The following is a 24,857-nucleotide window of genomic DNA, read 5'->3' on the forward strand; positions in this document are numbered from 1 at the left end:
GTACCCAGTGCTCGTCGAGTGCAAGGGTATGCTGCGGTGGCAGCCCCAAGAAGCCAGCTCGGATCTTGGCGGGCACAAGATCCGGGAACACCGATAGCTATGCTACGTCTATGATGTCCGGAAAGCCCTGCTACTATTACTAAACCTCTGGTAATGGGTATCACCAAGTCGTGTGCTCCGACTGTTTGCTCTTTTTTGCTCTTCGCCTTCGCTTCGGGTTTATCACATTTAATTTTTCAAACATATTCCCTGGATGCTGCCGTTTGCCGCTAGATTTATGCGGCAATTCCGCTCGGAGCGTATTCCACTTGTTGTCCTTTGATTGAATTGGGTTTTTATTAATAAATACGAGTGCGTACGTATGCACACTGCTTTAAAGTATTAAATATATAAACATAAGCATACACAAAAAAAAAACCTGTTACGTATTTACAGACTTATGACTATATGTGGCCTGCCTCTCAGTGGGTGTGGTGCGAGCACCGCCTAACCATCTAACCTCCTAACTAATCCTAGTCCTAGCCGGCCCTCAGGTAGACCTTGCTGCCGTCGGGTCGGATGTAGTACTCGTTGACGCCTTGGGAGTTCGTCACGTAGATGTTCTTGTCGTCCTCGTAGCGGGGCTTTTGGCTGGGCCTGCTCCCGTACCGGTTGTCGCTGATGTAGTTGGCATTGGGATAGTTGTACTGGGGCGACGGTCGCTCCGTGGGCTCCCCGAAGCGAACCGTACTGCTGGGCATGTACTCGCCGTAGTTGAGGGTGCTTGGGCTCTGCGGCGATTGGTAGTCGCCTGCCTCCAGGCGGTAATGGGCGCCAGGCCTGTGCTCGTTGCTCAGGACCAGACGATCTTCCTTTTCCTCCCGCCTGTCGCCGTACTCGTAGCTGGGCGCATAGGTGGGTCGGTTCAGGATCTTCCCTTTGCGGATGTAGCGCTCATAGTGATCGGGGAAGATGACCCGAGCTCCTCGCTGGGGCGGGGCCGCCTCCTCGTAGACCGCATTCAGGGGATAGTGCTGGGGCTCGTCGCGAAGATTCTGTTCTCGCAGCTGTATCTCCCGGATGCGTTCTACTCTGAGCTCGTCTTCTCTGATTCGCTCCTCTCTCAGCTGTTCCTCCCTCAGTTCGACCTCCCTTAGCTGCTCTTCCCTGTACCTCTCCTCATTCGCCGCTTGTTCGTCCAGCTCCTCGTTGGTATCCTTGAAGACAATCCTCTTGCCGCGACGCTTGTCCACGCCGAAGTCCGCCTCGGCCAGGCCATTGGGCAGCACCGCCCTCCAGCCCTCGATGAGGGCCAAGTGCTTAGCCTGTCTGACAGCTCCATCGTCCTCCCCTTCAGGGGGAAATCTCAATTTGCGCTGGGCCGCATCGCGATTGAACTCGCGGATAATTTTGCTCTGGTCGTCGCGCGCTGCTTCCGCCGGAGTGGCGTCCGGAAAGCGGATAGCGCCGTCCTGATGATACTCCTCACTCTCGATGCCCTTGAAGTTGAGAACGCGACCCTCGTCCTCGGGAAATTGCAGCACTCCAATCAGCTCGGTGTGGGCCTGGGCCGCCTCCGCCTCGTCGTCGTCTTGGAACTTGACTACTCGCCCCGTCTGCGTGTCCAGGCCGTCCTCCTCGTCGTGGAAGTCGACTGGCATCAGGCGGGCATCATCCGTCTGAATAGCGCGTTTAATTTCCGTTGGCAACAGGCTCCTCCTCCTCCGCCTCCTCCTGCGCTGGTACTCCACCCCGTTCAGGTACTCGGACAGGACCTGGCTGAAGAAGCTGCCGATGCCGCTGGCGATGTCCGTGCTGGGCCGCTGGGTGGGTCGCGCCACAGGTCGCGGGGTGGTGTACACCTGGCTCTGGCCACCGCCTCCTCCGCCCCCCGTCAGGGCTGAGAGGATGCTGAACAATGAGCCAGCGCCACTCTCGCTCTGCTGCGCCGCCACCGGCTGCTCCTCCGGCTCGCTGAAGAACTTGAAGAAGCCCCCGCGATGATTGTTCAGATAGTGAATGATTTCCATCTGGCAGGGAGAGTGGGTTTATTTTTAATAATCATTAAGCCTGCTTCATGTCGAGAGCACAGTGCGGGGCTCACCTCATTCTTCGGACACTTTTCATAGCTCTGGAGGCAGCTGCGCTCTCCGCCGCTGAGTCCCAGCAGGGCAGCCCTGCCGTAGATCAGGGCGGGCGAGGCCACGGGAAAGCCAGTGAGGAAGCTGTTTGGAAAAGGCAAGGAAAATTTAGTAAAAGTATCGATGCAGAAGTCTATTCAGATCTATATACTACAGGTAAGAGCGAGAGAGAGTAGTCTTTGGGTACGAAAACCCACCCTTTACTGCTGGGCCACACTGGGAGAGATACAGAGATGTAATCAGCTATTTGCTGCACTCTGGAACACTATATAAGATCATTCTTTATAGTAAAAAAGAGTTCGTCGCTTACGAGATAGATATCCGTCGCTATGGGGGCTGTCGGGGCTGCCCCATCTGTATCGGGTATCAAGGAGAACAAGCCTTCATCTCATTATCTAACTAATGTGACTCCAGCTGCCATTGGACCCCATTCTGAGCTGCTTATAAAACTTAATTGACTCGAAGCCAAGAATTTGCCAAAGCCAAAACAATTTCAATTTACCATCGAAGAAGGAGATGGTTTACGGCTACGTTTCAGTCTCCGTCTACGGCTACATACAGCCCGTACTGCAGTGCAGCACAACCCCCGAACGTAGCTCATTTAATGGAACAATCAATATGGTTTCGGACTAATGAAGTCTAATCCCAGTTAACGCTTCGGTATGGCAACACGATGCCTTGCACAGTGCCGCACCCCCAGCCTTAAAATGCAAATTTAATAATATTTACTTACAACTAAAGCCCCTGCAAACTGAGTCGCAGCCAAAGACCCAACCCCCAACCCCCAACTCTCAAACCTCCATTCCCCACTCCCCACTCCCTGCTCCCCATATTGTATTCCCCCATTCATTACGAGTACACCCATCGTGAAACTCACTTGGCTATGGCCGGGGACGTAATGAAGCCTGGCAATTGGCCACGTAACGTTTGACCGGCAATCATCTGGCAGAGCACCTTGGGCACACACTCCAAATCGTCGTTGCGTGCTATGTTCTCCAGGGCTCTAATGAGTTGTGTGTTGGGTGGTCGTCCCTGCTGAGGCTTCTGATACTGCTGCTGCTGCTGGTATCCATTGCCAGCGAATGCGCCGAGGAGACTTCCTAATGGGCTGGACTGCGTCTGGGTGGAGGAGGCTGTGCCTAGGAGGAGGTTCGTAAATTGCGGTGCGTACTGCTGCGTTGAGCTGAACAGCGATGCCAGTGTGGCCAGACCGCCGCCACCGCCGCCGCCGCCCGACGACGACGACGACTGACTGGGTCGATATGTCGTTGGCTCTGCTCCAGGACGATAGTTGAACTGCTGCTGCTGATGCTGCTGATGCTGGCTGGGGTACTGGCTCGGGTACTGGCTCGGTCGCTGTCCTGGATGGGATTGCGGTGGCGGTATCTCACCAATTTGATACTCGTAGTAATTGTGTCCTGGTCTTGGTCCCTGTCCCTGTCCCTGTCCATATCCCACTGCTGGCTGGGGTCTTGCCAGCGGCTCGTATTGATAGTGCGTAGGACTGGACCCCAACTGAGGCTGAGACTGCGCTTGGAGTTGGGGCTGGGGTTGGGTGTAGGCATGGGACTGGGACTGGGAATGGCTCTGGTAGCTGGGTGGCGGCCGCTGCAAATAATTATCAAAGTTGTTTGCATAATTAGACGAGGAAGGAGGCCTGGACTGGGGCTGGTGCTGGGGCTGGGGCTGGTGTTGGATTTGGAGCTGTGCCTGGGCCTGGGGCCGGGGTCGATGGGTCTCCTGCACCGCTGGTCGATTGTCATTGATGTCTTGGCGGTTGTAGAGCGGCCGTTCGGGCAGGGTCTGGGGCACGAAATTGGATGTCTGTTCGGCTGCATAGCTCGGCGGCGGGTAATCATGCGAATCGTATGAAATTTTATGCGACGCTGTGGTGGGAGGCGCCGGCAGGGCGGGCGGCGCTTTCGTGGGGCGGCGATACACCGCTGACGAGGGGCTCTCATCGAAGACATAGCCGGGCCGCTTGAGGTAGACATCGTCCACGTACCCCGGACGTGGTCGCTGAGGCTGCTGCTGCTGCTGGTGGCTGCCGACAAGCAGCGTGGACTGCACCGTGTAGGCCTGATCGTCTTCGGGCTGTTCCCGCTGGTACTGGATCAGCGTGGGTGGGGTCGCCGTGGGCACATAGCCATAGTTCTGCTGGGTGTACGGATCCAGGTAGCTAACGACCGGCGTGGTAGGAATCGTAGTGCTGCCCAGGCTGTGGAAGCCCCCCGACGGCTCTTCGGGGAACGAGAACTGCTTGTCCATCGCCGCCTGATGACTGACCGGGGACTGGGACTGTGACTGGGAGCTCGGGAACTGGTGCTGGTAGTTGGGCGCCAGATAGCTGGGCGGATAGCGATTGAGGCCGTCACTGGACATCACATCCGACGGCGTAAAGTCCAGCATCTGCGAGGGCCGAAAGCCAGAGCTGGAGGTGACGCGGGCGGAGATTTGTGGCGGCTCCTGGGTCCCTTCCGACTCGCTGAGCGGCTCCGAGGGAAAGAAGTTTTTCAGCTTCACGGAAATGTGCTGCTCCTCCCTGCAGAACAAAGTGGGGTTTCAAGTGGGATACTTGTATTGCTCGGGGAAATTTGCATAACTCACCCGTCATTTGCGTCGTTTCCGTTTGCATTTCTTATGCACGACACGTTGCCGGCTAATACGATAATTAGAATTGCAATTTTCCCGTGCATCTTGGGATGGGACCTGCACCAGGGCGGGTCGCGGTCGGGGCCGGGGCCGGGGTCGTGTCTGTCTCTGGAAGGTCCCCAAACTCACGTCAGCAATTCATAAGCTTAAGCCAGGCAGAGTCCTCGTCCTCGTCTTCGTCTTCGCACGTCTTCGCCGACTGCAAAGGAAAATCATACTCGTAAAAACTTGCTGTCAACTCGAAACGGCAGAAAACAGAAAACAGAAAAAAACGTAGAAGGAATTTCGCGAATTTCGCGCGACTTCTGCTCGGCAATTTCTTGCTACATTTGCACATAAATTTATAGATTTGTCTCCGCCATGCCCTCGGGGATGCACATTTGCATTCATATTAATGCAATTCTCACGTGCTCTATGGGCGTGGAGGTGGATTGCCCATACCCTGTAGCCTGTAGCCTGTACCATAACCATTCCCCGTTCCCCATTCCCCATTCCCCATTCCCGTTCCCCCGGTTCTCGGCAACATTTGTTTAATTCCGCTTTTTATGATTGCGCCGTGTTTATGCAGCCGCACGACTGCGACATAATATATAATCATATCCCATCATCATCTGAGTCTCAGTCTCAGTCGCTGGCTCCGTCTCCGTCTCCGTGCAAAATTATTCGTATTATTGTCAAGTTTTATTTGGTTGGTGCGTTGACAGGCCTTAAAAGTTTAATGCGCGGAGACTGCACACAGTTTCTGGTTTATTTTAGTGCAGCATCCAGTTCGGAGCAAGTGTCTGGCGCTATGTTTGAGCTGTCCTCGGCAGCTCTTTGTTTCGAGTGACTCATGGGACTGGGATCCACCACTATCCTGGGAGAGTGGGGGTTCTCTATCAGTGGAATTTCACCTTCGCTTCTTCGCTTCGGTGAAAGTGTCTCTTGGGTTCTCAGTTTATTCCTTTGTCTCGATCATCGGTTTATTGATTTTTTTTGGGATTGGGCACACACGCATTTCGCCTCAAATTTCACCATAAATTATGCACAACTCGCGGCTTTGTTCGGCGTCTCATTTGTCGCTCCGCGATCTGCATTTACATTCAAAACGGAGTCAAGGTTATTGTGAGCGGAGTACTCTGTCGAGGATGACGCACGAGAGATTCGAGTTTCGAAACGGTGCGACATGCGACATGCGACACACACACTCGCCTCCCGGTTGCAGCATCTGGTCGGAGGGGGCTAGGAAATTTATTATTTATGCTTTGTGTAATATAAAAACGACTATGCCAAATGTCTTGTTGCATATAAAATTTAAATTCCTTGGTATCGCAGACTGGCAACAGACTTTCCCACAGCCAGATGTAATTGCACCCAAAATTTTATGGCCCCATCCGTACGGGGCTTGCCAGGAAGAGTCAGGGGGCGGGGGAGGGGGAGGGGGTGGTGAGAGCAAGTACTAGAAAATTGCATTTGCCACAAGCAGAGAGGCAACAGAGGGTCCTGCACTAAAAGGCAAAGACAGGAGCAGCATCGGGCATCGGGCATCGACGGCAGTCGACAGACGACAGACGGCAATGGAAGTTTACAGCAAGAAATGGCAGCTAATTCCAGTGCAGTGCAAATGCAGCAGGTGCAAGGATCACAAAACTGCTCTGCTGTGTCGCTGGGGCACATGCCACGCCACGCCACGCACAAGGGAGCACAGGGAGCCCAAGGAGCACAGGGAGCACAGGGAACGGTGGCAACACGAAAGGACACTTTACGCTCGAGATGCGTTCCCAAAATTTGCGGGCAAAGACGGGCACGGCTGGATACGGACACGGATACGGATACGGGTACGGCTGGGACGTGTTGGGAATTCTTTAGGGTGGCGCACACGAGCATCCTGCTTGTCAAATTACATAATCCACTCAACACTGGGGACGCACTGCACTACCCCTCCAATTAGCCTTAATGTCCAAGGCGTGCCGAGGTTCGATTTGAGTGTCTTGGTTCCATCAGAAAACCCCCAATGCCCGCAAATGCAAGACGGGAGTCCCCGACTAGATTTGACCGCATTTGCATAAAGATATTGGATCCCTCAGTGCGCTACGGGTTCCGGGTACCGGGTACCGCGGCATAGTGAGTCACTTCTTTCGTCATTGCTTTTGCGCAATTCTCTTCTGCCAGCAACTTTCTTTTCTTTCTTCCTGGCTCGCTGAGCTCGGAAATTGTCGAAACACAATTGCCGCGCTTTGTTCGGGCCTTACAATTGCGACATCTACGGATGGGTCGGGCTTTGATTTGCACACTTTCGGTTTCTGCGCCACGGGCTTTGCCCCGCGCACTCCCTCGGATGCCACTTACTCACTGCACTTTGGGCACTCTCTTCTGCTTGCCCCTGGCGGGTCTTCGGCACTGCCGTGGCGTGGCGCTTTGTTGATGTTCGAAACAACGAAACCGAAAGCGGGAATGAAATCGAAACTTCCACAAAGCTCGGCTTGGTTCGGTTCGGCTCGGCTCGGCTATGCTCTGCTGGTTAACTGACAAAAAAAAAGCGAACACGGAGTCGAACTCGAATACGAAACGGGAATGCGCATGCGCCAACGACGTCTTTCCGGCTTTGAGTGCGGCGCTCGTTTGACACGCGACTCCGCCGATGAGCATGCGCCAAGCCATCGCTCGAGTGGAAGTTGCCGCCGGCAGAGTCTTCGGCAGCGGCCAGAGCGTCGCAGAGAAACCAGTGCACGATCAGTGCAGGGATTAGCGGTGAAAGAGAGCTCGCAGCGGAGTTCGATGAAAGCCGATGAAGATGATAAGCAAGAGAGCGAGATCTGCGACCTCAGAAACAATCCATATTGAAGGTCAAAATGGCAAAGTCTTAGGAGGCAAAGTCGCTGTGTTGCAAAGCAGAGAATCAGTTTAATCTGAGAAGAAATTCAGTCCATGTCAAGTTGTTTAAGAGACTACAAGAGGAAATTCTCTCACATAAACTAGGCCTAAATCTCCAGTGAAAACTTGAACCCCAACCCTGTGTTGTTCGTTCAGGAATTTTTCCGTAAATGCTAATTAGAAGTCGGAGTACGTAAGCTTGGTCCAAGAGCCAGATGAAGGGGAGACCATTTCTAGTTTTGAGGCGCTTCATTCTCCTTCAGGTTTTTCTCATATTGATGATAAAAAATCATATTTCCCCACTCACCCGACTCCTGTTCATTCAACTTTTGTCCACATAATGCTATTAATTACACTTAAAGCTTCACTGTACCGACTAATGGGGGTATTTGTTACACTTTTGGTGCGAGAAGCGCCGAGTACAATGAGCGTTTACAATCTGCCTGTCCGCCGGCAAGTCACTTGTCCAGCCAAATGGCTTAATTACAATGAGCCAACGAGCAATCGGCGAGCGGCTGCAAATTAGTCGTCTGAGCCGGGCCGCTGAGTGAAAGTTGAAGCCCAAAATAGCGGGCTAACAACGCGACTAACGAGCCGCAGACCCAGACATAGACCCCGCTCAGACCCCATCTGAGGCTGAAGCTGAAACTGAAGCTGAAACTGAAACTTCAACCTCAAGCGACTTTAGTTGAGTAATTTTCTGCTCTAGTCGGCCAGTAGCCCCCCACGCGGCTTTCTTTTCCAGCTGTGGCTGCGGAGAGGCGGACGTAATAATAATTTACACGTTTTATTGACTCGGGGGGGCCTCTGCCTCTGCCGCTGAGGATGGGGTGTACGAGCATGAGGTAATCTAGCCTGGATGGCAGATGCTCTTTTGGCTTTGGCGGTCAAACGAAAGGGAAACCACAGCGCGAGTCTCGCGAAGACTGTGGGCAGTTCCGCGGTTCCTCAAACTCAGCCCCAGCCCCAGCCTCAGCGTCAGTCCATGACTGGAATCTGTGCCAATGTCTGTCATTCAACCCATTTACTCGTATTTTGTTGCTTTTGCGTAGCTCGTGGTCTTGCAATTTGTTTACATTCGGCTGTCGGGGTTATGCAAAGCGCGAAATGCCGCCGTCTTTGGGCCATGATTCATGATTGATGACTGATGAATGGCCAAACATTGATGCGAGCATTTATATCCGCTTGGGCTGTGGGCGTGCCGAGGTGTGTTGTGTGACCATGAAAGGTCGCGTGGGGTTGCGGTTGCCAAAGCCAGCCGCAGCTGTTGTTGCAAGATCTTCGCAGCAGATTTCGGATCGAAAAGCAATACATACCAATCAAAACACAATACATACCACTGCACTCGCGGAGGGAACAAATAGCAGGCAATCGTTTTTTTATTATTAATATTAACCATGAATATGTATAATCCCGAAAAAAGCGAACAAAGTTCTGCTAACGCCAGAGTGTGACCAAACAGAGCCCGATTGAACGGTCACACTGCTCAGTCAGCTGTTCTTGTTTACAGCTTATTGAATGGTGGAAGTGATCCGCGTGCTTATAGAAGAAAAACTGTGCAATAAAGAGGATATATCTCCAGCTATAGCAGAAGACTCTAGAAAGGTCTCAGGATGCGTGTAGCACATATCTGCCCACATCCATGGGTCCATTAAATACGATATTCACTTTGTACGATAATAATCAAGGGCATGTTTTTTTTTTGCAGGCACGCCATGCGTCCGAAGGAGCATCCCGAGCTGATATTCGATGTGATACCCAAGCTCTACGAGAGCCTCACCAAGGTGTTTGTGACGCACCTCGGCCAGGTGGAGAATCAGGTGAAGACGCTGCCCCGGAAGTTCTGCCGGATGTACACAACCCGGCCACTGGCCAATCAGTTGTTGCAGTATCTGCAGAAGCGTAAGGCGCACATTTCCGAGCAGGACTTCCATGTCGTGGAGGAGGGCAAGCCCTTCGAGCTACGCCTCAGCGACGGCAGGCGTCTGGAGGCCATGCTCTGTGCTGGGACCGCGCTGGGATGCAGTCTGGTGCTGCTCATCCGGAAGATACAGGGCGGCAGACTGCTCTACTTCTACTCGGCGGTGCAGCAGGACGATCTCTGCCAGCTGGTGGCGAACCCCGTCTTCAACTCATGGATCGCCCAGGGCACGGACCTACTGTTCCTCAACCTGACCGCTGTCGACCAGCCCTTCGTCCATGTGGACTACGACACACTGGCAGCGACCATCGACAAGCTGCCAAGGCAGGAGAACAGCGTGGTACGATTGAAGCTGCCCCTCTTTGGGTACGAGCCTCTGGTGAGGCGACTGGGGCACACCCTGCTCTACGGCCACATTCGACTGATGGGCAACTATGCCGAGAGCTACGCGCTCCTCAGCAGCGACTTGCAGCGCTTCGAGTGCCGCGACTACAGGGTCAAAGTGCATATTTTCGACGGCGAAGATTTCGCCACCCTGACCAGTCGGGCCGAGCGCTTCGTTATGCTGCGACTCGACCACCTGAAATGGTCGCCGCTGCCCTCGCGGATGAACCTCATACAACTCTGCAGCCTGGTCCGGCCGCAGCACATCCATGGCATCGTTCCGCACCACTCAGTGGGCAATGTGCCACCGGCCCCGGAGTATCTGCAACGCTTCAGGGCATCCTACTCGCCGCAGCAGCCCCAGAGTCCGCGGCCAGCCGCAGCGGCACTGTCCCGGGTTCAGCCGGACAGTCGGAAGACAGCCCATCATGTCATTAGGAAGAAAGGCTTGGAGTTTCTGAGCGATGATGATGATGACACCGGGATGGCCGCCTCTGATTAAATTTGATTGTAAATATCCCAATACTTTTACATCTTTCCAAGCCTTTAATTCGTTTGAAAAGCACTTTGCTTTCTCTTCCCTTCCAGTACTCTTTAAATGAAAGCCTGCGGGAAATTGTGGAAAAATTAATAAGCATATGAATGGGCACACTCACACACACACACTACTTACGATTTGAATAGTCATATATCCTATCCGTGCATTTAATATCGTATATGATATGATACGGCGGGGCATAGCCAAAGGGCTGGCTGTCTCTGGCTGCAAGTTTGCGTAAAAAAGGTTGTTAAAATTATTATGAAATGCCTGTTGGCATGCAGGAAACCAGCATCCGACCCATTCCAGGCCCTGGTCCAGGGACAAATGACCACTTATCAACGTGTAATGAAATATGGTGCATCTGCTACCATAAAAGACAGCCATCCTGTGCTGTGTGGTATCCTGTAGTTGGCGCCTTTGTCCAACTGCTGTCCGTGTTCGGCTTCTGGTACTGCCACTACCACTACCACTGCCACTGCCACTGGTTCCGGTCAAGCTTTTGTCGTGCTTTGGCATCTCGTATGAATTATGTTGATGGGCCCCAGACTGTCCACCCAGTCTTCTGTTCTGTTCTGCTCTGTTCTGTCCTGTTGGGGACCTCATTTATTACATTTTGGCTTTTTGACAGATTGCTAAGCGTAGTAACCGTTTCCGCACTAATTTCCGTGTCCTGCAACTATTCGTTGTCTGGTTTCTGCTACTGGCCGGGCCACCATTAAAAGCCAAAAGCAAATTACTCATCACATCAACGGCCAGGTCAGCCAGAGCCGTCCCCGTTCCATCCTCTCGGCATTTGCTTTTTATTATGTATGCCATGTAGAGGGATTTTAATAAATCGTTTGCTTCCATCTACGAGTGTCCATCCATCTTTCCGTCTTGCCAGTCCACCCCATCCCATACCATCCCATACCATTCCATTCCTTGTCGGCTCTCTCGGCTTTTATTAGTTTGTCAATAAAGTGCCAAAAGACCTTGATTATGATCGCCATATATTGCCATCGTCTGAGCTCTCCAGATGATGGCCGCCTGCAGGCCAGCAACAGCAATATTTACGAGTTTGTCCAGCTTGCCATTCCCATATCATTCGAGAGATATGAGATTACTCATGTCCTTCCGTTCGCCATCCTTCTTAACCTTTTTGCACCAAAGACACAGGTTTCGCTTCTTCTTGTGTGTTTGCCCCCCTCTCTATTCCTCTGTCGCTCCGTCCCCCAGTCGTCTGTGCAGGGACACAAGTTTATCAGTTTTCAGAGATGAGAAAAGTTGGGGCTTGGGCCTGAGCCTGGGCCTGGGCACTGAGCAAACAGTGCCTTGAGCAAATATCCTTTGCACAAAGTGAATAAAAATCCATCTGCGGAAGTTTTCCCAATAGAACCAGAATCAAAGAGGGATGCCTTCTATAAGAAAACGTTTTGGGCATTATCTAGAGATTAAGAATTCCGAATTTATTAAGAGAAACCCCTTAACGATTAGTGGGTTTTGTTAGACTTTTAGAGTACGCGTATATCTAATTCTAAGTTCTCTTTGTATACCTAAGAATCGCTTATAGTGTATGTTATTTGTATTGATATTGATAGTGTAGCCTGTATATCCGGGACCAATACGGAAAACTGTTACACGGATACTCCTCGGGGGTGACTATGCCTTTCGCATCTCTAGCTCCAGTAAGCAAACATGTGAAAATATTTGTGGCAAATTTGTGTGGCAAGCACATGTAACCCGCACCGCTTCGGGGAGTGGCTGACAGCGACATCGCCGACAAGTTTCTTACATTTGTGTGCATGTTTCAAGAGCCACTTACATCCATGCGAGTAGAGTACCTGTAGCTCCCTGTAGCTCCCTGTTCGCCCCGTTCTCCCATCGAGAGATTTGTCCTCTGTGTGCATTTTGTAATGAATTTTTAATGCATTTCTGCTGCCCCTGAATTTTACACACAACCATCATCTGGTGGAAGGGGAAGGCGTTATGGCGCTGTAGGGTGGTCTGAGGGCTACTCCCGCTTAATGAAATTAACTTTTTCTTCCCTTCACTTTGGCGAAATACTGAAATAAGTAGATGCGTTTTATTTGTAATTGAATTACTTTTAAGTGGCTTTCGAGTGGCGAATATTTAAGCGCGCAAGCAGGCCACAATTTAATTAAAACATATGAAAACAGTTGCTTAAGGGTGGCCCAAAGGTGACGATGAAGAGCTCTAATGAGAATAGATTTACTTATGATAGTGTTGAATAGCTCTTATTATTAATTAGGATAGTCTGAAATGTATATTACATATCGATTGATCAATGGAGTAAATTAAATAACTAAGTTTTATTTAAGGCAAAGTGCCACTTAAATAATTTTAATAATCTTCCTGATCGATGGGTTGGGGGTAGTGCCCGACTGGCGTTGAGGTCCCGCCTGATAATAAAATCTGGCAATGCATGACACCATGTCAGGATATGCCCCCCATGCCCCATTGTGGCTGCCCTTTGTTTATGGCCTTTGGCAGGTGTTGAGCCAAAAAGTAATTAACATAAACTACGGGAAGATGGGAATGCAATTGCGATTGCGGTTCCTGGTTGGGTTTGGTTTTGTTTCGAAATTTAATTGAAAACTTGTGCACGGAGATCAAATGATTAAAGTGTATCGCAAATTGCCCAATTGTTTAAGATTTCCAGCAACGAGCATAGTTCCAAGATTCGCTTATCCATAGGCCTGTCAAAGGGTTCGGTGTGTGTTGAAGTGGGGCTGCCACTCGATATCCATTCATCCGAGGCGGACACACGCTCCGACACAGATTGAATGGAAATGGAAATCGCAGTTTCAAATTAAATGTACCTTTGATTGACACTTGCATGCGCCCCGGATTGTAGGCGGAAGCGGATGTCATGACTGCCAAGAGAGGGGGCAGGACAGGGCAGGGCATAGGCATAGGCATTGGCATTGGCAGGTTAACATAATTGCCCAGCCGTAGCCGTCGTCATTATAATCGCCATTGCCTGCCCTAAGCCGTTAATAACACATCATTTTTGTGACAGGACCCACGTGGTTCCGTATCCCGTATCCCGTTACCGAGTCGCGTGTCCCTGGCCGCAGGAGCAACAATTACGGCCATTTAATCCGCAACCACAAAAGGGAATAGAAACTACAAATTGGTTTAGGCATTCGACGGGGGTACTTTTCGGCTAAGTGGCCAGCAATTTTCATTGGCATCGCACGCACCGCAGTGGCACTCACAAAAAGGGTAGTTTTTCCCAGCCAAAATTTGTCAATCAAGTTTTACTACATATATCCAACACTTTGAAATTTGGGATTTTGTTCGTCTGAAATTGAAACGGCTTAGAGTTCGACAAACTATCACTTCAGTCGAAATACTTACTGCTCTTTACTGCAAATGGAGAAGAGAAGCCGAGCCTGCCGGAATTTGAAGTTTAGTTTCTATAAGATTTGGAATTTCCCTAACCCATTTACAAAACGGGCATAATTATGCTCCAAAATTCCATTTAATATTTCTTTCTAATTTAAATAATTTTTATTCTTTTACTTTTACGGCCCTGTTCTAGATGGATTCCCGTTTAGCCTGCCAATCCCCTGAAGTTGATCCGTGGTCCAGAGTGTGGTAAGTGTTTTCAAAGACTGCCTCTCCCAATCGTCTTACGTCTGCTATTCCAATTCAGGCTCAATACTACCTCGGGTGCAAATGCATCTGCGCGGCTTACATCAATATCTCGCCCAGGACCACCCAGGACCACCCAGGACCGTCCAGAGAGCCCTGCTGTCCCATGCAATTTTCGTCCCGGTCGATCAAGGATAATGCACTTTTACATTTCACTTTAAGTTATTAATATAAATATATAAGTTGATTGTAACACATACATACGTATATATACATAAATACATATTTACATACATAATTATTCATATAAACAGTAGCATCATTATACATATAAAATAAACAATAAAGTATGCAATTTTGAAAAAAAAACATCTACAAATTTCTATACTGGTTTTTTCTGCAAGCTATATTTCTGTTAAGCGGCAGCCGATCGAGGCGTGGCATGTCATTTCGTGACCGGGAGAGTCCTGCCAACCGATTGGCACCAGAAAAAAGGATATCCATTCCATCACGATTTTCGCAAAAAATCATGATGGTTACATCATCCAATTTGCCAAAAATTGGCCTCATTTTCGTGGTCGAGATTTTGGTGCCAATCGACAGGCTGGATCCCCACGATCCTGGGAGACTAGGTCCTTCGCCGATCTGGCCCCGTTTAGCTGAGCTATAGCCTTCCGAAGATTTGGATATGCACAATATGCAAATACTGGTTTTCTTCTGTAAGCTATATCTCTGCTAAACGGCAACCGATCGAGGCGTGGCATGTCATTTCGTGACCGGGAGAGTCCTGCCAACCGATTGGCACCAGAAAAAAGGATATCCATTCCATCACGATTTTCGCAAAAAATCATGATGGTTACATCATCCAATTTGCCAAAAATCGGCCTCATTTTCGTGGTCGAGATTTTGGTGCCAATCGACAGGCTGGATCCCCACGATCCTGGGAGACTAGGTCCTTCGCCGCTCTGGCCCCGTTTAGCTGAGCTATAGCCTTCCGAAATGTTGGATTTGCACATCGTGAAAATACTGGTTTTTTCTGCAAGCTATATCTCTGCTAAACGGCAGCCGATCGAGGCGTGGCATGTCATTTCGTGACCGGGAGAGTCCTGCCAACCGATTGGCACCAGAAAAAAGGATATCCATTCCATCACGATTTTCGCAAAAAATCATGATGGTTACATCATCCAATTTGCCAAAAATCGGCCTCATTTTCGTGGTCGAGATTTTGGTGCCAATCGACAGGCTGGATCCCCACGATCCTGGGAGACTAGGTCCTTCGCCGCTCTGGCCCCGTTTAGTTGAGATATAGCCTTCCGAAGATTTGGATTTGCACACCATGCAAATACTGGTTTGCTTCTGTAAGCTATATCTCTGCTAAACGGCAACCGATCGAGGCGTGGCATGTCATTTCGTGACCGGGAGAGTCCTGCCAACCGATTGGCACCAGAAAAAAGGATATCCATTCCATCACGATTTTCGCAAAAAATCATGATGGTTACATCATCCAATTTGCCAAAAATCGGCCTCATTTTCGTGGTCGAGATTTTGGTGCCAATCGACAGGCTGGATCCCCACGATCCTGGGAGACTAGGTCCTTCGCCGCTCTGGCCCCGTTTAGCTGAGCTATAGCCTTCCGAAATGTTGGATTTGCACATCGTGAAAATACTGGTTTTTTCTGCAAGCTATATCTCTGCTAAACGGCAGCCGATCGAGGCGTGGCATGTCATTTCGTGACCGGGAGAGTCCTGCCAACCGATTGGCACCAGAAAAAAGGATATCCATTCCATCACGATTTTCGCAAAAAATCATGATGGTTACATCATCCAATTTGCCAAAAATCGGCCTCATTTTCGTGGTCGAGATTTTGGTGCCAATCGACAGGCTGGATCCCCGCGATCCTGGGAGACTAGGTCCTTCGCCGATCTGGCCCCGTTTAGCTGAGCTATAGCCTTCCGAAGATTTGGATATGCACAATATGCAAATACTGGTTTTCTTCTGTAAGCTATATCTCTGCTAAACGGCAACCGATCGAGGCGTGGCATGTCATTTCGTGACCGGGAGAGTCCTGCCAACCGATTGGCACCAGAAAAAAGGATATCCATTCCATCACGATTTTCGCAAAAAATCATGATGGTTACATCATCCAATTTGCCAAAAATCGGCCTCATTTTCGTGGTCGAGATTTTGGTGCCAATCGACAGGCTGGATCCCCACGATCCTGGGAGACTAGGTCCTTCGCCGATCTGGCCCCGTTTAGCTGAGCTATAGCCTTCCGAAGATTTGGATATGCACAATATGCAAATACTGGTTTTCTTCTGTAAGCTATATCTCTGCTAAACGGCAACCGATCGAGGCGTGGCATGTCATTTCGTGACCGGGAGAGTCCTGCCAACCGATTGGCACCAGAAAAAAGGATATCCATTCCATCACGATTTTCGCAAAAAATCATGATGGTTACATCATCCAATTTGCCAAAAATCGGCCTCATTTTCGTGGTCGAGATTTTGGTGCCAATCGACAGGCTGGATCCCCACGATCCTGGGAGACTAGGTCCTTCGCCGATCTGGCCCCGTTTAGCTGAGCTATAGCCTTCCGAAGATTTGGATATGCACAATATGCAAATACTGGTTTTCTTCTGTAAGCTATATCTCTGCTAAACGGCAACCGATCGAGGCGTGGCATGTCATATCGTGACCGGGAGAGTCCTGCCAACCGATTGGCACCAGAAAAAAGGATATCCATTCCATCACGATTTTCGCAAAAAATCATGATGGTTACATCATCCAATTTGCCAAAAATCGGCCTCATTTTCGTGGTCGAGATTTTGGTGCCAATCGACAGGCTGGATCCCCACGATCCTGGGAGACTAGGTCCTTCGCCGCTCTGGCCCCGTTTAGTTGAGATATAGCCTTCCGAAGATTTGGATTTGCACACCATGCAAATACTGGTTTGCTTCTGTAAGCTATATCTCTGCTAAACGGCAACCGATCGAGGCGTGGCATGTCATTTCGTGACCGGGAGAGTCCTGCCAACCGATTGGCACCAGAAAAAAGGATATCCATTCCATCACGATTTTCGCAAAAAATCATGATGGTTACATCATCCAATTTGCCAAAAATCGGCCTCATTTTCGTGGTCGAGATTTTGGTGCCAATCGACAGGCTGGATCCCCACGATCCTGGGAGACTAGGTCCTTCGCCGCTCTGGCCCCGTTTAGTTGAGATATAGCCTTCCAAAGATTTCGATTTGCACACCATGCAAATACTGGTTTTCTTCTGTAAGCTATATCTCTGCTAAACGGCAACCGATCGAGGCGTGGCATGTCATTTCGTGACCGGTAGAGTCCTGCCAACCGATTGGCACCAGAAAAAAGGATATCCATTCCATCACGATTTTCGCAAAAAATCATGATGGTTACATCATCCAATTTGCCAAAAATCGGCCTCATTTTCGTGGTCGAGATTTTGGTGCCAATCGACAGGCTGGATCCCCACGATCCTGGGAGACTAGGTCCTTCGCCGATCTGGCCCCGTTTAGCTGAGCTATAGCCTTCCGAAGATTTGGATATGCACAATATGCAAATACTGGTTTTCTTCTGTAAGCTATATCTCTGCTAAACGGCAACCGATCGAGGCGTGGCATGTCATTTCGTGACCGGGAGAGTCCTGCCAACCGATTGGCACCAGAAAAAAGGATATCCATTCCATCACGATTTTCGCAAAAAATCATGATGGTTAAGGTCCTTCGCCGCTCTGGCCCCGTTTAGTTGAGATATAGCCTTCCAAAGATTTCGATTTGCACACCATGCAAATACTGGTTTTCTTCTGTAAGCTATATCTCTGCTAAACGGCAACCGATCGAGGCGTGGCATGTCATTTCGTGACCGGGAGAGTCCTGCCAACCGATTGGCACCAGAAAAAAGGATATCCATTCCATCACGATTTTCGCAAAAAATCATGATGGTTACATCATCCAATTTGCCGAAAATCAGCCCCATTTTCGTAGTCCAGATTTTGATGCCGATCGACAGGCAGGATCCTCCCGATCCTTGGACAGTTAGTCCTTTGCCGATCTGGCCCTATTTAGCTGAGATATAGCCTTCCGAAGATTTGGATTTGCACATCCTTCAAATACTGGTTTTTTTCTGCAAGCTATATCTCTGCTAAACGGCAGCCGATCGAGGCGTGGCATGTCATTTCGTGACCGGGAGAGTCCTGCCAACCGATTGGCACCAGAAAAAAGGATATCCATTCCATCACGATTTTCGCAAAAAATCATGATGGTTACATCATCCAATTTGCCAAAAATCGGCCTCATTTTCGTGGTCGAGATTTTGGTGCCAATCGACAGGCTGGATCCCCACGATCCTGGGAGACTAGGTCCTTCGCCGATCTGGCCCCGTTTAGCTGAGCTATAGCCTTCCGAAGATTTGGATATGCACAATATGCAAATACTGGTTTTCTTCTGTAAGCTATATCTCTGCTAAACGGCAACCGATCGAGGCGTGGCATGTCATATCGTGACCGGGAGAGTCCTGCCAACCGATTGGCACCAGAAAAAAGGATATCCATTCCATCACGATTTTCGCAAAAAATCATGATGGTTACATCATCCAATTTGCCAAAAATCGGCCTCATTTTCGTGGTCGAGATTTTGGTGCCAATCGACAGGCTGGATCCCCACGATCCTGGGAGACTAGGTCCTTCGCCGCTCTGGCCCCGTTTAGCTGAGCTATAGCCTTCCGAAATGTTGGATTTGCACATCGTGAAAATACTGGTTTTTTCTGCAAGCTATATCTCTGCTAAACGGCAGCCGATCGAGGCGTGGCATGTCATTTCGTGACCGGGAGAGTCCTGCCAACCGATTGGCACCAGAAAAAAGGATATCCATTCCATCACGATTTTCGCAAAAAATCATGATGGTTAGTTACATCATCCAATTTGCCAAAAATCGGCCTCATTTTCGTGGTCGAGATTTTGGTGCCAATCGACAGGCTGGATCCCCACGATCCTGGGAGACTAGGTCCTTCGCCGATCTGGCCCCGTTTAGCTGAGCTATAGCCTTCCGAAGATTTGGATATGCACAATATGCAAATACTGGTTTTCTTCTGTAAGCTATATCTCTGCTAAACGGCAACCGATCGAGGCGTGGCATGTCATATCGTGACCGGGAGAGTCCTGCCAACCGATTGGCACCAGAAAAAAGGATATCCATTCCATCACGATTTTCGCAAAAAATCATGATGGTTACATCATCCAATTTGCCAAAAATCGGCCTCATTTTCGTGGTCGAGATTTTGGTGCCAATCGACAGGCTGGATCCCCACGATCCTGGGAGACTAGGTCCATCGCCGATCTGGCCCCGTTTAGCTGAGCTATAGCCTTCCGAAATGTTGGATTTGCACATCGTGAAAATACTGGTTTTTTCTGCAAGCTATATCTCTGCTAAACGGCAGCCGATCGAGGCGTGGCATGTCATTTCGTGACCGGGAGAGTCCTGCCAACCGATTGGCACCAGAAAAAAGGATATCCATTCCATCACGATTTTCGCAAAAAATCATGATGGTTACATCATCCAATTTGCCAAAAATCGGCCTCATTTTCGTGGTCGAGATTTTGGTGCCAATCGACAGGCTGGATCCCCACGATCCTGGGAGACTAGGTCCTTCGCCGCTCTGGCCCCGTTTAGCTGAGCTATAGCCTTCCGAAATGTTGGATTTGCACATCGTGAAAATACTGGTTTTTTCTGCAAGCTATATCTCTGCTAAACGGCAGCCGATCGAGGCGTGGCATGTCATTTCGTGACCGGGAGAGTCCTGCCAACCGATTGGCACCAGAAAAAAGGATATCCATTCCATCATCCAATTTGCCAAAAATCGGCCTCATTTTCGTGGTCGAGATTTTGGTGCCAATCGACAGGCTGGATCCCCACGATCCTGGGAGACTAGGTCCTTCGCCGATCTGGCCCCGTTTAGCTGAGCTATAGCCTTCCGAAATGTTGGATTTGCACATCGTGAAAATACTGGTTTTTTCTGCAAGCTATATCTCTGCTAAACGGCAGCCGATCGAGGCGTGGCATGTCATTTCGTGACCGGGAGAGTCCTGCCAACCGATTGGCACCAGAAAAAAGGATATCCATTCCATCATCCAATTTGCCAAAAATCGGCCTCATTTTCGTGGTCGAGATTTTGGTGCCAATCGACAGGCTGGATCCCCACGATCCTGGGAGACTAGGTCCTTCGCCGATCTGGCCCCGTTTAGCTGAGCTATAGCCTTCCGAAGATTTGGATATGCACAATATGCAAATACTGGTTTTCTTCTGTAAGCTATATCTCTGCTAAACGGCAACCGATCGAGGCGTGGCATGTCATTTCGTGACCGGGAGAGTCCTGCCAACCGATTGGCACCAGAAAAAAGGATATCCATTCCATCACGATTTTCGCAAAAAATCATGATGGTTACATCATCCAATTTGCCAAAAATCGGCCTCATTTTCGTGGTCGAGATTTTGGTGCCAATCGACAGGCTGGATCCCCACGATCCTGGGAGACTAGGTCCTTCGCCGCTCTGGCCCCGTTTAGCTGAGCTATAGCCTTCCGAAATGTTGGATTTGCACATCGTGAAAATACTGGTTTTTTCTGCAAGCTATATCTCTGCTAAACGGCAGCCGATCGAGGCGTGGCATGTCATTTCGTGATGCGGAGAGTCCTGCCACCCGATTGGCACCAGAAAAAAGGATATCCATCCCATCACGATTTTCGCAAAAAATCATGATGGTTACATCATCCAATTTGCCAAAAATCGGCCTCATTTTCGTGGTCGAGATTTTGGTGCCAATCGACAGGCTGGATCCCCACGATCCTGGGAGACTAGGTCCTTCGCCGCTCTGGCCCCGTTTAGCTGAGCTATAGCCTTCCGAAATGTTGGATTTGCACATCGTGAAAATACTGGTTTTTTCTGCAAGCTATATCTCTGCTAAACGGCAGCCGATCGAGGCGTGGCATGTCATTTCGTGACCGGGAGAGTCCTGCCAACCGATTGGCACCAGAAAAAAGGATATCCATTCCATCACGATTTTCGCAAAAAATCATGATGGTTACATCATCCAATTTGCCAAAAATCGGCCTCATTTTCGTGGTCGAGATTTTGGTGCCAATCGACAGGCTGGATCCCCACGATCCTGGGAGACTAGGTCCTTCGCCGATCTGGCCCCGTTTAGCTGAGCTATAGCCTTCCGAAGATTTGGATATGCACAATATGCAAATACTGGTTTTCTTCTGTAAGCTATATCTCTGCTAAACGGCAACCGATCGAGGCGTGGCATGTCATTTCGTGACCGGGAGAGTCCTGCCAACCGATTGGCACCAGAAAAAAGGATATCCATTCCATCACGATTTTCGCAAAAAATCATGATGGTTACATCATCCAATTTGCCAAAAATCGGCCTCATTTTCGTGGTCGAGATTTTGGTGCCAATCGACAGGCTGGATCCCCACGATCCTGGGAGACTAGGTCCTTCGCCGATCTGGCCCCGTTTAGCTGAGCTATAGCCTTCCGAAGATTTGGATATGCACAATATGCAAATACTGGTTTTCTTCTGTAAGCTATATCTCTGCTAAACGGCAACCGATCGAGGCGTGGCATGTCATTTCGTGACCGGGAGAGTCCTGCCAACCGATTGGCACCAGAAAAAAGGATATCCATTCCATCACGATTTTCGCAAAAAATCATGATGGTTACATCATCCAATTTGCCAAAAATCGGCCTCATTTTCGTGGTCGAGATTTTGGTGCCAATCGACAGGCTGGATCCCCACGATCCTGGGAGACTAGGTCCTTCGCCGCTCTGGCCCCGTTTAGCTGAGCTATAGCCTTCCGAAATGTTGGATTTGCACATCGTAAAAATACTGGTTTTTTCTGCAAGCTATATCTCTGCTAAACGGCAACCGATCGAGGCGTGGCATGTCATTTCGTGATGCGGAGAGTCCTGCCACCCGATTGGCACCAGAAAAAAGGATATCCATCCCATCACGATTTTCGCAAAAAATCATGATGGTTACATCATCCAATTTGCCAAAAATCGGACTCATTTTCGTGGTCGAGATTTTGGTGCCAATCGACAGGCTGGATCCCCACGATCCTGGGAGACTAGGTCCTTCGCCGATCTGGCCCCGTTTAGCTGAGCTATAGCCTTCCGAAGATTTGGATACGCACAATATGCAAATACTGGTTTTCTTCTGTAAGCTATATCTCTGCTAAACGGCAACCGATCGAGGCGTGGCATGTCATTTCGTGACCGGGAGAGTCCTGCCAACCGATTGGCACCAGAAAAAAGGATATCCATTCCATCACGATTTTCGCAAAAAATCATGATGGTTACATCATCCAATTTGCCAAAAATCGGCCTCATTTTCGTGGTCGAGATTTTGGTGCCAATCGACAGGCTGGATCCCCACGATCCTGGGAGACTAGGTCCTTCGCCGCTCTGGCCCCGTTTAGCTGAGCTATAGCCTTCCGAAATGTTGGATTTGCACATCGTAAAAATACTGGTTTTTTCTGCAAGCTATATCTCTGCTAAACGGCAGCCGATCGAGGCGTGGCATGTCATTTCGTGACCGGGAGAGTCCTGCCAACCGATTGGCACCAGAAAAAAGGATATCCATTCCATCACGATTTTCGCAAAAAATCATGATGGTTACATCATCCAATTTGCCAAAAATCGGCCTCATTTTCGTGGTCGAGATTTTGGTGCCAATCGACAGGCTGGATCCCCACGATCCTGGGAGACTAGGTCCTTCGCCGCTCTGGCCCCGTTTAGTTGAGATATAGCCTTCCGAAGATTTGGATTTGCACACCATGCAAATACTGGTTTGCTTCTGTAAGCTATATCTCTGCTAAACGGCAACCGATCGAGGCGTGGCATGTCATTTCGTGACCGGGAGAGTCCTGCCAACCGATTGGCACCAGAAAAAAGGATATCCATTCCATCACGATTTTCGCAAAAAATCATGATGGTTACATCATCCAATTTGCCAAAAATCGGCCTCATTTTCGTGGTCGAGATTTTGGTGCCAATCGACAGGCTGGATCCCCACGATCCTGGGAGACTAGGTCCTTCGCCGATCTGGCCCCGTTTAGCTGAGCTATAGCCTTCCGAAATGTTGGATTTGCACATCATGAAAATACTGGTTTTTTTCTGCAAGCTATATCTCTGCTAAACGGCAGCCGATCGAGGCGTGGCATGTCATTTCGTGACCGGGAGAGTCCTGCCAACCGATTGGCACCAGAAAAAAGGATATCCATTCCATCACGATTTTCGCAAAAAATCATGATGGTTACATCATCCAATTTGCCAAAAATCGGCCTCATTTTCGTGGTCGAGATTTTGGTGCCAATCGACAGGCTGGATCCCCACGATCCTGGGAGACTAGGTCCTTCGCCGATCTGGCCCCGTTTAGCTGAGCTATAGCCTTCCGAAGATTTGGATATGCACAATATGCAAATACTGGTTTTCTTCTGTAAGCTATATCTCTGCTAAACGGCAACCGATCGAGGCGTGGCATGTCATTTCGTGACCGGGAGAGTCCTGCCAACCGATTGGCACCAGAAAAAAGGATATCCATTCCATCACGATTTTCGCAAAAAATCATGATGGTTACATCATCCAATTTGCCAAAAATCGGCCTCATTTTCGTGGTCGAGATTTTGGTGCCAATCGACAGGCTGGATCCCCACGATCCTGGGAGACTAGGTCCTTCGCCGCTCTGGCCCCGTTTAGTTGAGATATAGCCTTCCGAAGATTTGGATTTGCACACCATGCAAATACTGGTTTTCTTCTGTAAGCTATATCTCTGCTAAACGGCAACCGATCGAGGCGTGGCATGTCATTTCGTGACCGGGAGAGTCCTGCCAACCGATTGGCACCAGAAAAAAGGATATCCATTCCATCACGATTTTCGCAAAAAATCATGATGGTTACATCATCCAATTTGCCAAAAATCGGCCTCATTTTCGTGGTCGAGATTTTGGTGCCAATCGACAGGCTGGATCCCCGCGATCCTGGGAGACTAGGTCCTTCGCCGATCTGGCCCCGTTTAGCTGAGCTATAGCCTTCCGAAATGTTGGATTTGCACATCATGAAAATACTGGTTTTTTTCTGCAAGCTATATCTCTGCTAAACGGCAGCCGATCGAGGCGTGGCATGTCATTTCGTGACCGGGAGAGTCCTGCCAACCGATTGGCACCAGAAAAAAGGATATCCATTCCATCACGATTTTCGCAAAAAATCATGATGGTTACATCATCCAATTTGCCAAAAATCGGCCTCATTTTCGTGGTCGAGATTTTGGTGCCAATCGACAGGCTGGATCCCCACGATCCTGGGAGACTAGGTCCTTCGCCGATCTGGCCCCGTTTAGCTGAGCTATAGCCTTCCGAAATGTTGGATTTGCACATCGTGAAAATACTGGTTTTTTTCTGCAAGCTATATCTCTGCTAAACGGCAGCCGATCGAGTCGTGGCATGTCATTTCGTGACCGGGAGAGTCTTGCCAACCGATTGGCACCAGAAAAAAGGATATCCATTCCATCACGATTTTCGCAAAAAATCATGATGGTTACATCATCCAATTTGCCAAAAATCGGCCTCATTTTCGTGGTCGAGATTTTGGTGCCAATCGACAGGCTGGATCCCCACGATCCTGGGAGACTAGGTCCTTCGCCGATCTGGCCCCGTTTAGCTGAGCTATAGCCTTCCGAAATGTTGGATTTGCACATCATGAAAATACTGGTT

At 49.6% G+C, this 24,857-nt stretch overlaps 2 protein-coding genes across 6 annotated transcripts in view; one reads left to right on the top strand and one right to left on the bottom strand.

Annotated features, from left to right (window-relative positions):
* Nucleotides 1-14,277, top strand: part of LOC4813420 (uncharacterized) — a 58,289-nt gene extending 44,012 nt beyond the window's left edge. For 2 of the 4 annotated variants that reach the window (XM_033383995.1, XM_015187877.2), the window contains exons 2-4: nucleotides 9,334-10,440; nucleotides 14,016-14,071; nucleotides 14,130-14,277. In XM_033383995.1, the coding sequence (XP_033239886.1) occupies nucleotides 9,341-10,432 (1,092 nt within the window). In that variant the 5' untranslated portion in view covers nucleotides 9,334-9,340 and the 3' untranslated portion in view covers nucleotides 10,433-10,440; nucleotides 14,016-14,071; nucleotides 14,130-14,277. Of the gene's footprint in view, nucleotides 1-9,205; nucleotides 9,231-9,333; nucleotides 10,441-14,015; nucleotides 14,072-14,129 lie in introns of those variants that run through there. The other 2 variants (XM_001353938.4, XM_015187878.2) reach the window with 2 other exon arrangements.
* On the bottom strand, nucleotides 315-9,058 carry LOC4813419 (uncharacterized). 2 transcript variants are annotated; one of them, XM_033383992.1, is made up of 5 exons: nucleotides 8,963-9,058; nucleotides 4,728-4,971; nucleotides 2,998-4,662; nucleotides 2,084-2,204; nucleotides 315-2,009 (listed from the first exon to the last, which is right to left on the bottom strand). In XM_033383992.1, the coding sequence occupies exons 2-5, from the start codon at nucleotides 4,814-4,816 to the stop codon at nucleotides 519-521; spliced, it is 3,366 nt and encodes a 1,121-aa protein (XP_033239883.1). In that variant the 5' UTR covers nucleotides 4,817-4,971; nucleotides 8,963-9,058; the 3' UTR covers nucleotides 315-518. The 2 variants fall into 2 exon arrangements, with proteins under 2 accessions (XP_033239883.1, XP_033239882.1); XM_033383991.1 differs by lacking the exon at nucleotides 8,963-9,058 and adding an exon at nucleotides 7,101-7,394.
* Nucleotides 14,278-24,857: the final 10,580 nt, after the last annotated feature.

Source organism: Drosophila pseudoobscura, chromosome X (assembly GCF_009870125.1).
Source record: "Drosophila pseudoobscura strain MV-25-SWS-2005 chromosome X, UCI_Dpse_MV25, whole genome shotgun sequence".
Classification (NCBI taxonomy): Eukaryota; Metazoa; Arthropoda; class Insecta; order Diptera; family Drosophilidae; genus Drosophila; species Drosophila pseudoobscura.

Excerpts from the sequence above, each read along its gene's own strand:
- LOC4813419 (XM_033383992.1), bottom strand. The coding sequence starts at position 4,816 with ATGCACGGGAAAATTGCAATTCTAATTATCGTATTAGCCGGCAACGTG. Across the intron at positions 4,663-4,727 it reads GGAAACGACGCAAATGACGG|GGAGGAGCAGCACATTTCCG; the intron begins GTGAGTTATGCA and ends TTTGTTCTGCAG. Across the intron at positions 2,010-2,083 it reads AAAAGTGTCCGAAGAATGAG|ATGGAAATCATTCACTATCT; the intron begins GTGAGCCCCGCA and ends TCTCCCTGCCAG.